At 35.1% G+C, this 14,787-nt stretch overlaps 1 protein-coding gene across 1 annotated transcript in view; it reads left to right on the forward strand.

Annotated features, from left to right (window-relative positions):
• Positions 1 to 13,640, forward strand: part of LOC144963666 (peptidylglycine alpha-hydroxylating monooxygenase-like) — an 18,635-nt gene extending 4,995 nt beyond the window's left edge. The window contains exons 4-12 of the mRNA XM_078897620.1: positions 103 to 218; positions 1,209 to 1,286; positions 3,128 to 3,176; positions 3,461 to 3,473; positions 4,961 to 5,024; positions 9,779 to 9,862; positions 11,879 to 11,955; positions 12,416 to 12,522; positions 13,349 to 13,640. Of these exons, the coding sequence (XP_078753746.1) occupies positions 103 to 218; positions 1,209 to 1,286; positions 3,128 to 3,176; positions 3,461 to 3,473; positions 4,961 to 5,024; positions 9,779 to 9,862; positions 11,879 to 11,955; positions 12,416 to 12,522; positions 13,349 to 13,559 (799 nt within the window). The 3' untranslated portion in view covers positions 13,560 to 13,640. The remainder of the gene's footprint in view (positions 1 to 102; positions 219 to 1,208; positions 1,287 to 3,127; positions 3,177 to 3,460; positions 3,474 to 4,960; positions 5,025 to 9,778; positions 9,863 to 11,878; positions 11,956 to 12,415; positions 12,523 to 13,348) is intronic.
• Positions 13,641 to 14,787: the final 1,147 nt, after the last annotated feature.

The following is a 14,787-nucleotide window of genomic DNA, read 5'->3' on the forward strand; positions in this document are numbered from 1 at the left end:
ACCAGCATGGTTTTAGATCAAAGAGATCATGTATTACTCAACTTTTACAGGTGATGGAGGATTTTACCAAGTTAATTGATTTCTTTTTTTTTTTAATTTAAGGGAGTGTAATAACTCAGACCGGCCTTATACTGACCACAGTGTATGTGCTGACGGAGAAGAAAGACAAATATTATTCGCTTGGGCACTTGATGCGCCTGCCAAGGCTCTTCCAGAGGGTAAGGGTGTGAAGGAAAGTCGTTAGCAATTTATTTATTTGTACACCATACTTAAGTAAAACAAAAAAAAAAAAAAGATGAAACCAATAGGCTTCAACAGTCGTGACGTCACTTCCCTCATAATGGCGTATAGTAACCTAGTAACTGGTTCTAAACTATCGGAACAATGGCGGACGCCCTTATGAAATATTTCTACGACGAGCATAAAAGTGTATCCAGAGGAAAAAAAACATTATAAATATGATAATGTTTTGACTTTTATACATTCTGATCACATTACATTTGAAAAGTTCTAGCCAGCATGAAGAATAAAAAGTACCGATTTTCTTTGTTTAGAACCACGCTGCTCGCCGTTGCTGGCCGACGTGACATCAGACTATTGAATCCAATTGGGACAAGAAAACAATGGGACAGTTTCAAGTCATGTTTCTTTTCAAAACAGTTGATGGATTGTACTGAGTGGTTAAGCAGTTCTTGTAACTCAACTTGAGCAAAGTTCTCAAAACTGTAGTAGGATGTAGTGCCAGATAAATCAGGCCATAATGCCTTGGAGGGGGAAACCATCTATAAGAATCAATATATATATACACATGGGGAATCACACTCCAGACCTTCACGAGGTTGGTCACTTGTTCAGAAAACAGCGATTGAAGCTTGATTCTTGGGGATGGTTTTATATTCCTTTTAAAAAAAATAAAGAGTTGATTTCTTGGCTCGTTATTTTTTTCTTTGTTTTGTTTGTTTTTATTTTTGTTGTTGTTGTTGTTGTTGTTGTTGTTGTGTGTGTGTATGTTTTCGTTCTTCTCATATGTTTTTTACATTTTCTAAAACTATGTTAAATTTATATCTGGACTATATAAAATCACTAATCAGATTTTCATTTTACACAAGAGGCGGGGTTTTTTCATTTGAATATTTGACTTGATCAACAATAATTTGAATGATATTGTATCTTAATCAAGTCTTATAGCTGTTATGTTTTTTTTACAGGTGTTGGATTTCGAATAGCCGGTAGCACCGATATAAAGCATCTCATTATTCAGATACACTATACAAGAAAATTCTCAGGTAAATATCTTTTGACTCAGGCCTTAACCAGTGGCGTGGCATGCTTACAGTATAGGGTGGTGCCAGAATCAGAAACAGAAAATGACTTACATATGCTATAATACTTGTAAATACAAAAGAAATTTTTTAAAAGTTTCAAGGAAAGACTTATTCAAATAAGTAAGAGGCGGTATATACCATTTCTCAGTTTTATTTTTAATTTTTTTTTAGATGAGGTAATCCATCTTAAAAAGATGGATGTGGTGCCAGGCACCAAATCAACTAATATAGCCACGCCCCTGGCCTTAACTATCTCCGACTACCAGAGCGATCGGGATCGGTAGTTAGTAAAAAGCACACCCTTGACTCCCAATACGTGCTCAAAGCGCTTTACCAAGGGTCCCTGACCAACAGCAGCATATTACATGTAGAACAAGACAAGACGCCAGTTAGGCAATATTACATTTTTTTTCCAGACAGAGACAACGCTGTTAACGGCCAGGTACTCATTTTAAACCTCAGTACGGCGAGATTATGTGAATAAAGAGCCTTTTCCGAGGACTCAACTTTATGCCGAGCGAGGCTCGAACCCAAGGACCTTCCTATCCGAAAGCGAGTGTCATACCACAAGACCACATAGCCGCACAGGTTGACACTTTCTTCTCTTATTGAGGGCTTTAACGCCCCCCATTTCCTTCCCCTTTTATTCTTACGACTTGGAAAAACAATACTGCCATAGGGCTATTTGTTCTCATGATTACAGTTCACGTTGGCCGTAAAGACTTTAAAAACATTGAGCTGTACCTGATTATAACGTTGTAATATTGAATGAAATCATCACAGCTTATTCTTTATATTACTTAAAAATCTATCTGTAAAATTAAATAGATTTAAAGTCCAATGTATTACCCTTATTATCCTGCTATATAAAAAAAAAATATACACGAAGATCACAGTATAAACTTAAAATTATGCCCGTCCGCCACGACATCATAAGATATCGTCGCCTAGACATTCCACGAAGGAATGTAGATAATTCATCAAACAAGATGTCTGATGTCAACAGGGATCACCCATGTTGTCCAAGTGAGCAAATTGGGGGTTAATAATCTTGCCCAAGGAAAAAAAATGGCAGTGCCTGAAGCGGGGCTCTAACCCGGGACCCTCCGAGTCACAGTACAATGCCTTATATATATGTATATATATATATTTATATATATATACATATATATATATATATATATATATATATATATATATATATATATATATATATATATATATATAATGTACTCTAAGCGCAGGGCGAGGCAAGCAGATTGTAAAGTACTAATATATATTCTTTTCATTAGAGACAACTCTGTTATCACCAGTATCATCTATAATAGATGATAATGGTTATCACCCGCGTACTCATTTTTACCTGAGCACGGTGAGAAAATGTGAGCGAAGGTATTTTATGCCGCCAGCAGCGGCATCAACCTTCGGCCCACAGATCGCGAGTAGAATGTCATACATACCAACAGACCATAAATCCTGTAAGGTCAGCTGTCTCGGGCAGAATTGTTGATATCAATATCTTAGTCAAACAAAATTCGAAAACGGATAGAATAAAACTCTATTTATCAAGGAAACCTTATATGAATATAGAACACCCAAACACAACCAGAGATAACATAGGTGTCAGTCGTATGCATTCAGCGCAAAGTAAACAACACTTACTAAGGTTTTTTTTTTTCTCTTGGGGAAAAATGCTACATGTCTAAATGGGACTCGACGTCCGGTAGCTAAGCCATCCTGTCTCGAGATTCCTGTTGAATTACGAATTAAAAGATTTATTATTCTTAAATATCTATTTCAAGACAGAGAGACGGACAATTCAGGAGTATCCCTCAGCATTACCCACCAAAGGTAAAGTTTTCAAATTCACTTTTCTTAATTTTGTTTAGTTTGTAGTGGTTTTACGGCACTTGCAACACTTTTAGGTCATATCAGCGCCAGTAAAAAGGGATATGATAGGGGAGAAATATAGCTGGCTGTTTACTAAAAATAGAAAAAATGAAGTTCACATCACAGTGCTCTTTAATATTGTTTCTAGACCGCCAGTTAGGTGATTAGCTCTCACTAAATTCTCTCAACCAGACTATAAATTTTAAAGTTGAGATATAATCTTGTGTGTTGGTTCGAATGATCAGGTGGGTAGAGCCAGTGAGTACTTTACCTTAACGCACACCAATATGTAATACTTGTTGTGTTGGTTGATTACAATAGCAATCAATGTAATCGTTGGCTAAATAATGGCTGTTCGGAGAGTCAGTTCCAATCATTTGGGGGTAACTCACTCAACCCTAACACCGATTATATCCGTAGTTTATCCGGGTTACTTTTACCCCATGCCAATCTATTACATTTTTCTGAGACAAATTATAGGCGTAGTATCAAAGCTAATGATTTATGTTTTTGCATGTTAATGAAAGTTGAATAAAACTATCTAGATATGTACATGCTCATTTTAAATATATTTTTTTCAATTTTGAAAAGTAGAAAAAAATCTCTAGTATTGAATGAGTTAAAGGACAGGGGCGTACGTAGTTATGTTATCCCCACTACGGGTTATGGTACCTACCCTATCAGACTAACATTGGGTATCCATTGAGAGTTGTTTTTGTTTGTTTGTTGTTGCTCCCCCCTCCCCCCCCCCCCGCCCCCCCCCCAGATGAGAGCCATTTAAATCGATCGATATTTGAAGAATGAGTTATTAAATAAAAGTTATTCCGTAGTACCGCAATTAAATTGTTAAATTTAGTAGTACAATGGTTTTATGGTCTGAAGGATGTGGGCCAGCGAGACATATATTATTATTATTATTATTATTATTATTATTATTATTATTATTATTATTATTATTATTATTATTATTATTATTATTATTATTATTATTATTATTATCCTCATCATCATCATCATCATCATTATTTGCGGGTCCGGTGAAAATATTTTGCGTTTGTTTAAGATTTCTATTACAACAGTGAGTTCATAACAATTTAGGTTATCAGACCTGCAAATAAGTACAAGTTGGTTTGGGCCTTTAAGGAGAACGGATCTTATTCGGGCAATTTTATTCAATTTTTCAAATGCATATTCGGGTTTTAAAAATCTGACTCGGGTGAAAACGTTCCAAAACTTTAAACATCGGTTTTAAAAATGACGCGTCAGATAGATTAAATTATTTTGTCACTTTTAGAAGAGAAAATGTAACAACACAATGTTAAATATCTTCTCACGCAAGAAAATAAGAATCACGACATTAACATCATCTCATCATCACTACTATCATAAGCATCATCATCATCTTCTCAAGGCCCCCTTTTTTCTCTCTCTCTCCTCTCTCTCTCTCTCTCTCTCTCTCTCTCTCTCTCTCTCTCTCTCTCTCTCTCTCTCTCTCTCTCTCGCTCCTTCTCGCTCTCTCTCTCTCTCTCTCTCTCTCTCTCTCTCTCTCTCTCTCTCTCTAAATATATATATTCTCAACTTCCTCCCCTCCTCTTTCTCTCATTAGTTGATCTCACTGCCCTATACTCTAGACAATATTTAGATAAAAATAAATCAAAACGTACTTACCCGTACTTTATGATTCATTATTTTGAATTGTACTTTTTAGCAGGCATGATTTTTTTTTCTATCTACTACTATTCCAGACCTCCCAACAAATGAATTTCTACGTCTTGGGAAGTATTGAGGGTGTAGCACCTCAGCGTCAAGGTAAAACTTTCCGATATCTTTGTCAAGAGCCCATGAATCTCAAGGAACCTTGTGTGTAGTTCGCCTAACCGGCAGCCATGTTGTTATTTCTCTCCCGAATTGTGTGATTTTTATTGATTTCTAAAACAAAAGTCTGGAATATTTTTATACAGTCGTTTTAATAAAGTTTTATTCTACATTGTGATATATATTTCTCGGAAATTCATAAGAGGATTTTTAGATAAATTAACATTTTAGTGGTGTAGATCCCATTGTTTGAAGTATTGTACTAGCCATTTATTGTTTACACTTAAATTAAGATTTTTAGTCACGATGTGCCATATCTATTTTTATCCTTATTACGACAACATTTATTGGAATGACACAGAATCGTCTTGATATCACGTTAACAATAATAGCAGTAATATCCAGCGGCTACGACCAAGTCGTGGTGGTGTGCGGAAACGAAGAAAAATAAATATTCAAATAGGTCACAGACCACCGCCCTTTCATACTAATAGAGCACTCAAAGTACATAACACACAACGGTGCACAAGGTCTCTGATCAACATACCACTCAACGACACTCACAACAACATGCCAATAGTAAACGACACATCAACATATCAACAAAACATAATGACAACACCTGATCATTTTGATGAGATGCAGGACTTAAGTAAACATAATGAGAACGTGGCTTGTGAAAATAAGACAATAACAACAAAGGGGGGAAGAAGGGTCAATATGAGGCCAAATGAAATAAAAAGAATCAATCACCAAATCAACTCAAATCATAACACGCTTAAAATAGCAAACAGGCAAACTAACAGTGACCGTAATGGTGAAGCGAGAAACATGTTGAGAACTATGACCATAAACTTTCAAAGTTTAATTCCAAAACTACCGGAATTTTGGAAATTGATATCAGAAATAAAACCAGACATAATCATAGGTACGGAAACATGGCTACATTCCGAAATAAAGGACAGTGAAATATTTCCACCAGAGACATATTTCAACGTGTTCAGGAAAGACCGAGAAGATAGGTATGGTGGGGTGCTGGTTGCAACAACAACGAACCTCTCAGTAATAAAGCTTGACATTCAAACAAAATCAGAATCGGTGATCGTAAATATCAAAACAGAACAAGGCCTACTCACTGTGGGGGCTATGTATAGAACACCTTCAAACTCAACTATGGAACAAATGACTGAGATAACACGCTGTATTGATAGCCTAGACCCGAAAAATGTACTCTGGTTAAGCGGAGACCTGAACCTACCTGATATCAATTGGGAACAAGAAAATAATCAGTTACCAATATCCTTCATTTATAAACCAAACATTTATTAACAAATTGCAAGATTTTGGCCTGAGTCAAATAAACAAAAATCCAACAAGGGGTACAAATATCCTCGACTTATTTATCACAAATCGACCAAATTTAATTGTCAAGTGTACAACCATTCCAGGCATTAGTGGCCATGACATTCTCATCACGGAAAGCACTATCAAAGCAAACAAAATCACAAAAAAATCACACCCTATTACTATTTGGAAAAAGGCAAATATCGCCGAAATGCGGACAGAAACACGTCTTTTTAGTGAAAACATAATTAATCAACATCTAGAAAGCACTGAGGATGTTTGGACTGCCATCAACGACCACCTAAACAAAATGATGACCAAACATGAACCAACGAAGAAAAGCTCAAGGAAATTTCACCAACCATGGATAAACACCACCGTCAAACGATTATCTAGACGGAAACAATAGGCATGGAGCAGAGCGAGAAAGTCCAACAGTAAGAAAGACTGGTACAATTATGCCCGACTGAAAAAAGAAACACAAAAAGAGAGTAGAAAGGCCTATCATAATCATGTTAAGGAACTTGTTAGTGAAGACTCAAACAAAAAGCTCTGGAAATTTATAAAAAGTAGGAGGTGCGATTCGGTTAGTATAGCGCCCCTTGAGCATGATCGTGTATTATACTCTGATGCAAAGGAAAAAGCAGACATACTTAATAACCAATTCTGCTCTGTTTTTGCTTCAAAAGCTCATACCAAAATTACCACTCAACAACTACAAGGCGAAGAAAACGATTCCAACACTATGGCCGAAATCAATGTGACAGTAGAGGGCGTTTCCAAACTCTAGATCCAAAGAAAGCACGTGGCCCAGACAAAATACCATCCCGTCTCTTAAAGATATTGAGTAACGAATTTGCACCTGCCCTCACACATTTGTTCAAACTCTCTCTTGAAACGGGAGACATACCAATTGTTTGGAAGCACGCTCTTGTCCAACCCATCTACAAGAAAGGTGATAGAAGCAGGGCTCAAAACTACCGTCCAATTTCATTAACCTGCATTTGCTGCAAACTGTTGGAGCATATAGTGAGATCCTCAATAACTGAATATCTCGAAACTAACAGTATTTTTTGTGATGAACAGCACGGATTTAGGAAGCACCACTCATGTCAAACTCAACTTCTATCATTAACACATGGATTGCAACTTTTCTGGACAATCGCACCCAACAAGTTCTTGTCGACGGCGAGACTTCCACTATCGGGATGGTGACATCGGGCGTACCTCAGGGCTCAGTCCTTGGGCCCGTCCTATTTTTAGTGTACATAAACGATCTTCCACGAGGTATAAGGTCAAAAGTGCGCCTCTTTGCTGACGACACAGCATTATATAATAAGATAAAAACAACAGACGACTGCAAAACACTAAATGACGATCTAGCTAAATTACAAGAATGGGAAACAATAAATCAAATGGAATTTAACGTATCAAAGTGCAATGTTCTAACCATCACAAATAAGAAAGCACCTATAACATTTGAATACCAACTTCATGGTCAAAACCTGGAACATGTAAAGACAGCAAAATACCTTGGCATTGAGTTTGCTAAAAACCTCAAATGGAATGACCACATATGTCACCTGGCTTCAAAGGCAAATCAAACAAGCGCTTACATCACCCGCAATTTAAAAAGATGCCCAATCACAACTCAAACCCTTGCTTTTAAAACTATTGTTAGACCAATTTTGGAGTATGGCAGCTCAATTTGGGACCCATATACAAAGAAAAACATCGACACCTTAGAAAACATCCAAAGAAAAACAGCAAGACGCATCACAAACACATTCGATCCTTTCTCAAGTGCGTCTGAAATATCACAACGGATTGGCCTTGAACCTCTGGAAAAGAGAAGAAAGATAGATAAACTTAAATTGTTCCACAAGATCTACTACAAAAATTCGTGCCTTAAACTTCCAAACGACATCAAAGATATCGGCACAAGAAATACGAGGGGACACACAGCAAGAGTAACCATCCCAACATCAAAAACAGACGCCCACATGTATTCGTTTTTCCCTTCCACTGCCCGACTATGGAATAGCCTCCCAGCTGAAGTGGCTGAAAACGGTTGCCAACATGCCTTCACGCGATTGCTGGAGTTCACAACGTGACTTTTTAATCTATGTGGTTTTAGTATTATGTGCAGAGTTTTAGCAAGTTTAAAATATAAAACACTACAAACTGTGGAGTGATCCTCGACAATATTGGAGGTTTCCACAAGACGAAGAAGAAGAAGAATCAATAATTTATCCGAGTTAGGCTTTTGGGTTCTAGAGCTTTCACGGCGCATGCGATCCCTTTGACTATTTCAGCGCCAGCTAAGAAATGAGGATGAAAGATGGGGGGGGGGGGGGGGGGGGGGGTTGTATATATCTGAAGTCAAAGGTACCAAAGAGAAAGAAAGACAAAGGGGAGTAGTTAAATAGGGAGGAGAAAAGATCCCATGAACAATTTATATATTTTGTTATTGTCAGAAAGCATAGTCCTCATTAATGATTTATGCAGCCTCGATCCGCTTTCAAACAAACGATGGCAAACAATGCGAGAAGTTTATTAAATCAATTTTTGGAACTGTACGTGTGTAGATATATATATATACATGTTCAAAAGTAACCATATTATTATCCGCTAAATTACTGTTGTTTAACTATGTGTTAAAATTAATAATTTTAAATCACACGAAAGAGCATTTAATAAACTACATACATGCCTAGCTATATTGCAATCTGTCTCCTACTACTTTTAAAGACAATTTTTTCAAAGACAATTTTTGATATTTCAACTTCGGAAATGAAGCAAAGAAGGCATTATGTAGAATGTTACATGGACAATAGTGCCCTTAATGAACATCGCCAGATATATATATATATATATATATATATATATATATATATATATATATAACATGGGGGGAGAGAGAGAGAGAGAGAGAGAGAGAGAGAGATAGAGAGAGAGAGAGAGAAATAGGGAGATGTAGTAGTAGTAGTAGTAGTAGTAGTAGTAGTAGTAGTAGTAGTAGTAGTAGTAGTAGTAGTAGTAGTAGTAGGTAGTAGTAGTAGTAGTAGTAGTAGTAGTAGTAGTAAGAAGAAGAAGAAGAAGAAGAAGAAGAAGAAGAAGAAGAAGAAGAAGAAGAAGAAGAAGAAGAAGACGTTGAAGATGATGAAGAAGAAAAAGAAGAAGTAGTAGTAGTAGTAGTAGTAGTAGTAGTAGTAGTAGAGAAGAAGAAGAAGAAGAGAGAAGAAGAAGAAGAAGAAGAAGAAGAAGAAGAAGAAGAAGAAAATGTGGATATAACCATGACTTCCTGATTGTTATACAGTTATAAGAAAATTTTTATTTGGCCTTGTTCTATATAAAGCAGATATTTTACCTATGCATTCATTCAATTGTTTTGTGTTTTTCAGAGGTGCATATCGATATCGCCTGTCTTTTTGATAGAGACTATCCAATATACCCTATTGGTTTCAGGACGCACTCTCATAATCTTGGTGAGAATAAAGGCATCTTTCTTTATATTTAGATAAAGAGTAATTGACCTCTTATTTGCCAAACAACCTGTCAGCTCCCTCGGCGAAAATCGTGTCTCAGAAGTTATCTTTTGTTTTAAAACTGTAATCGAGACGGTCTTATATATTTTATTCCTTGATTCCTTCATGAAAATGTTTTGGCCGCTGAAGATATTTGCGGTCATGGAAACAACACTGAAAGATCCTTTTCTAGTGGCTGGTGATGTTTAATGTTTAGAATGGCATAGTTGTTTCTTTCTTGTGGCCAATAATGCTATGGCCGGAAAGACATTCTGGCATAGCCTTATTAGTCGTTGATGAAAATAATAAAGACACATCAAATGTGTGAGGAACACCCTTCGCCTAATTTGCCAATGAACAAACTTGCTATAAACAGAACCTTGGTCTATTTAGCTCGAATAGTCGAGGTGCAGCAAACAAAAATGTGGGGAGAGACGATTTTTTAGCCTATTGTGGCCGATGAGACATCATTTACTCTATACACAATGTAATCAAGAGCTAAAAGTCAAAATGCACCATTTTATCTCGTTATTGCTATACGGCCCGTTTTAAAGACAAGTGACCTGGACACATTTGTCTAAAATATTAGTCATTTTTTATTAAAAGATATCATAAAAGATATGAGATTCCTGAACTCCTACGTTTGAAATTTCAAACAGGTACCCAATACCGCTGCGCTACATTGGGAGGGCACATTAAATAAGATTCCCTTTATTCATCCCATAGGGGAAATTTTTCTCTTGGGTCTATACCAAGGGAAGACTGGAATAACCCAGGCGTCAGCCGCAGTGCAGCGCCGCAAATTGATCTAGGGCGAGATGACTTGCTCAAAGCCACACAGCGCAGCGGCGGGTGATCGAAGTCGGTACCTTTCGGGTACGAAGCAAAGACCGCACCTCTGAGCCACGTAGCTGCCCCTAATCGAGGGAAACGAGTTCGAAATTTCAAAAGTACGAGTTCAAGAATCTTAGTATACTCCTCCTATGACCTCAGCCGACGAGTACATATTATTATATGCAGGTCTGACATCCGTGCGTAATTTTGGCCTAGTTTAACATTGTTGTAATGGACAATATTTTGAGTCATTTTTAAAAATTTCCATAAGAACAAATGAAATGGGTTATCAGACCTGCAAATGAGTGCACGTCCACCTCACCTAGATAAATTGTTTCGTATCAAAATGAATTCTTTTCTTTTCTTTCTTTCTTTTTTTTTTTTTTACACCGATTGGTTCTCGGATTTACCGATTTGACGATTGTGATCTGGATATCGTTGCGCGTCAAAATCTATTTTTAGTAAAACCGGTTCCATGCCAAGTAAGAAAAAAATAATTGAAGTGCAACGTTTCCTTTAAAAGGAAAATAGATCGGATAAAAGGGATGCCTCATAATGTGTGTTGTTGTTTTGGTAATAATAATAATAATAATAATAATAATAATAATAATAATAATAATAATAATAATAATAATCATCATAATCATAATCATAATAATGATAATGGTAATGGTAATAATAATAATAATAATAATAATAATAATAATAATAATAATAATAATAATAATAATAATAATAATAATAATAATAATAATAATCATAATCATAATAATGATAATGGTAATGGTAATAATAATAATAATATAATAATAATAATAATAATAATAATAATAATAATCATAATCATAATCATAATAATGATAATGGTAATGGTAATAATAATAATAATAATAATAATAATAATAATAATAATAATAATAATAATAATAATAATAATAATAATAATAATAATAATAGTAATAATAATAGCAATAATAATAATAATGATAAGAATAATGATAATAATAATAATAATAATAATAATAATAATAATAATAATGATAATAATAATAATAATAATAATAAATAAGGAAATAAATAAATTATTAGTTTAATCATCACTATGTCATTGTAAGGAATACATTGTTATGACATCTATTTCAGGGGTCGTGACATCCGGATATCGGATTCGTGATGGAAAATGGACTGAAATCGGTAGAATGTCTCCCCAACTCCCTCAGGTCGGTCTCAGACAAATTTTGTGCACGAAAACGATATTTTAGGCTTTCTTTATTATTATTATCGTGATATATATATATATATATATATATATATATATATATATATATATATATATATATATATTTATATATATATAAAATCCCAATATCTTCAACAGAGTGATTTTTGGGAGTCAGGTATTGGATATCTCGTATGGATTATATTAGAGATTAATTTGTCTTGATCGAAATATGTAAGGGGGTTGGCTATCGTAGATTTCTTGTTTGTTTGTTTTTTAAACTTAAAACTCCCTATCTACAAACCATATAGGCCTTTTGAGCTAATCCCGATTTCTGTCTTCTAAAGCCTACCGAGTTGTCTTCTTGATAGGTTGCTGGTCCACGGTGCAAACTTTTCGCCATATTTGTTTACACCCAGCTCCATATCTATGTGTATTTTTGAATTATAATTCCATTTCAGACATTCTATAACACATCCAACCCTGGTATGGATATTCGAAAAGACGATATCTTGGCATCACGATGCACCATGAATTCAATGACGAGAAAAGACTACACTAAAATGGGGTGAGTTAATTGATCACTGCTGATGATCGAGTATAGTGGAATCTCTCATCGCATCAAAGCCAAGCTGAACAGTAGGGTAGCACCACAGATTACACAGTCTGTGGGTAGCACTGGCCAGGAAACTTAGGTAGAACTGCGTACTTAAATAAGTGACTGTGTAGAGGACAAGACATGCAGACTCTTAAGCGTTATATAATATTAGAACAATTTTCATGAGTACAAATCTGCTTTTAACTAGATGTACCTCAGAATTTCTCGTCCATTAGTGATATAACGAGGAAAAATGTATGCAAAATGCCATTCATGGGGGCATATCATCGAAACCAGAATTATAAATGAGTTCACGTTGATGAAAACTAATTGTCTTTGGTCGGTTACCGTGCTCTTGGGTATTTCTTGAATGAATGAGCTGCTGGCTGTGATAGAATATAATTTATAATAATATCATCTGTAGATTTACGTAAAAGTGAGTACCAACACTGTGAAGATTACATAACCTCTTAGACACGCCATCCAAGGGATATCCTTTCACGGCGGTCTGGCGAATATCCACGCGGTTGTAAAATTATATTTCAATTTTTATATCCATTCAATGAATGGTTCATAGTCACAACTCTCACAAACTTCTTGGCTTCTCACCCGTCCCAGACAAGCATTTCTTTTTTTTAAAACAATGCTCTTAGGCAATTTCCATAATGTGATATAGAATTTTTGGTTCATATGGCTCAGATTATTCAATTATATATACATCTCATTGGCAAATGTATACATATGAATACGAATGAAATGAATGAGCATAATACCATATTTTCATTCGTCTCTACAGACCAAGGAACCGCGACGAGATGTGTAATTTTTACATTATGTATTCTACATACAATCAAGATAACCTGAAGACAGAGTATTGTTTTCCAAAATCAACTGACTTTACGTGGGAAGAGGCTTTACGAGAATACCTTCCCCCACCATCTGATGTCAGCTTGCTTGATGGCATTCATAACGCTCGTTACGTCAAAGAGAAATTCAATATGACATGACTCTGAATTTCATTTCTGATTTTTTAAAACGGAATCACCCGATTTCAATATTTTGAAATATTAAATCTGAACTAAATCAAACCCAATCTTGTCAAATGCTTTCGTTTTTTCCGACGTTTTGTTTATTCATCCATTGTCGCGTCTATGTTGGAGAAGTGGCAAGTAGGAGTAGTCAGGTGTGAATCAGATAGTTTCCCCAAAGACCTAAGTTATCTGGTGCCACTTTTACCCTGATATAGTGGGGCTAAAGTTCCTGACAACTCGACAGATAGTAAGAAAAATGTTAAGTATAAAGAAGTAGATAGTAGTTAGATCTGGTGGCGAGTACTTTGCGATGTATCCAATGGCTGTTGTCCATTTAACGCTATTAAAAAAAAAAAAAAAAAAAAAAAAAAAAAAAAAAAAAACAGGATAAACTCCGGCTCCGCGGGTCATAATATGGTTCTGAATGACTACTTTCTCTGTTAAGGGTCCAGACCAAAGCCAGGGGAAAACCGAGTGATCTCATTCCAGGACAACCACAGAAAGCAGGTTGAAAAAAGAAACAGATAAGGGGAAATAGGACAGACAGCTAGAGTGGCCTTTGTTTGTTTTGTTTTGTTGTTGTTGTTGTTATTGTTTTGTTTGGGGTCTTTTTTTGTTTGTTTGTTTGTTTGTTGGTTGTTTTTTGTTTGTTTCTTTGTTTTTTGTTTTTGTTTTTGTTTTTGTTTTTTGCTTTTTGTTTGTTTTTGTTTTGTTTTGTTTTTTGTTCGGTCAACGCGGTTTCGTTGAAACCAAAATTGCTCATTTTAGACTTCTAATCCCTAAAACATGTTTATCATTGATGTCTTCGTCGGATCAGAATTCAGTACATCAGTTCTACGCTGTATTATTTGCTTGTTTGTTTTAAAGAGTTTTTACGATACATTTAGGTCACTTGAAAGCCAGCAAATGAAGAAAACTGGATAGTCAAAAAATATAGATTTAGAGAGACATGAGAAAAAGTAAGACATGTGTACTTAGTTTGATCATCCAGACATTAGCAAAAGATACCACAAGGAGAAATGCACTCAAATGTTTACGTGTTTAAAATAATATTAATATTTATAATATATATATATATATATATATATATTATATATAATATATGTGTGTGTGTGTATATATATATATTATATATATATACAAATATATATATATATATTATATATATATATATATATATATATATTACACACACAACATATAT

Source organism: Berghia stephanieae, chromosome 2, assembly GCF_034508935.2.
Source record: "Berghia stephanieae isolate SIO BIC M18660-M18661 chromosome 2, UCSD_Bste_1.3, whole genome shotgun sequence".
NCBI lineage: Eukaryota > Metazoa > Mollusca > Gastropoda > Nudibranchia > Aeolidiidae > Berghia > Berghia stephanieae.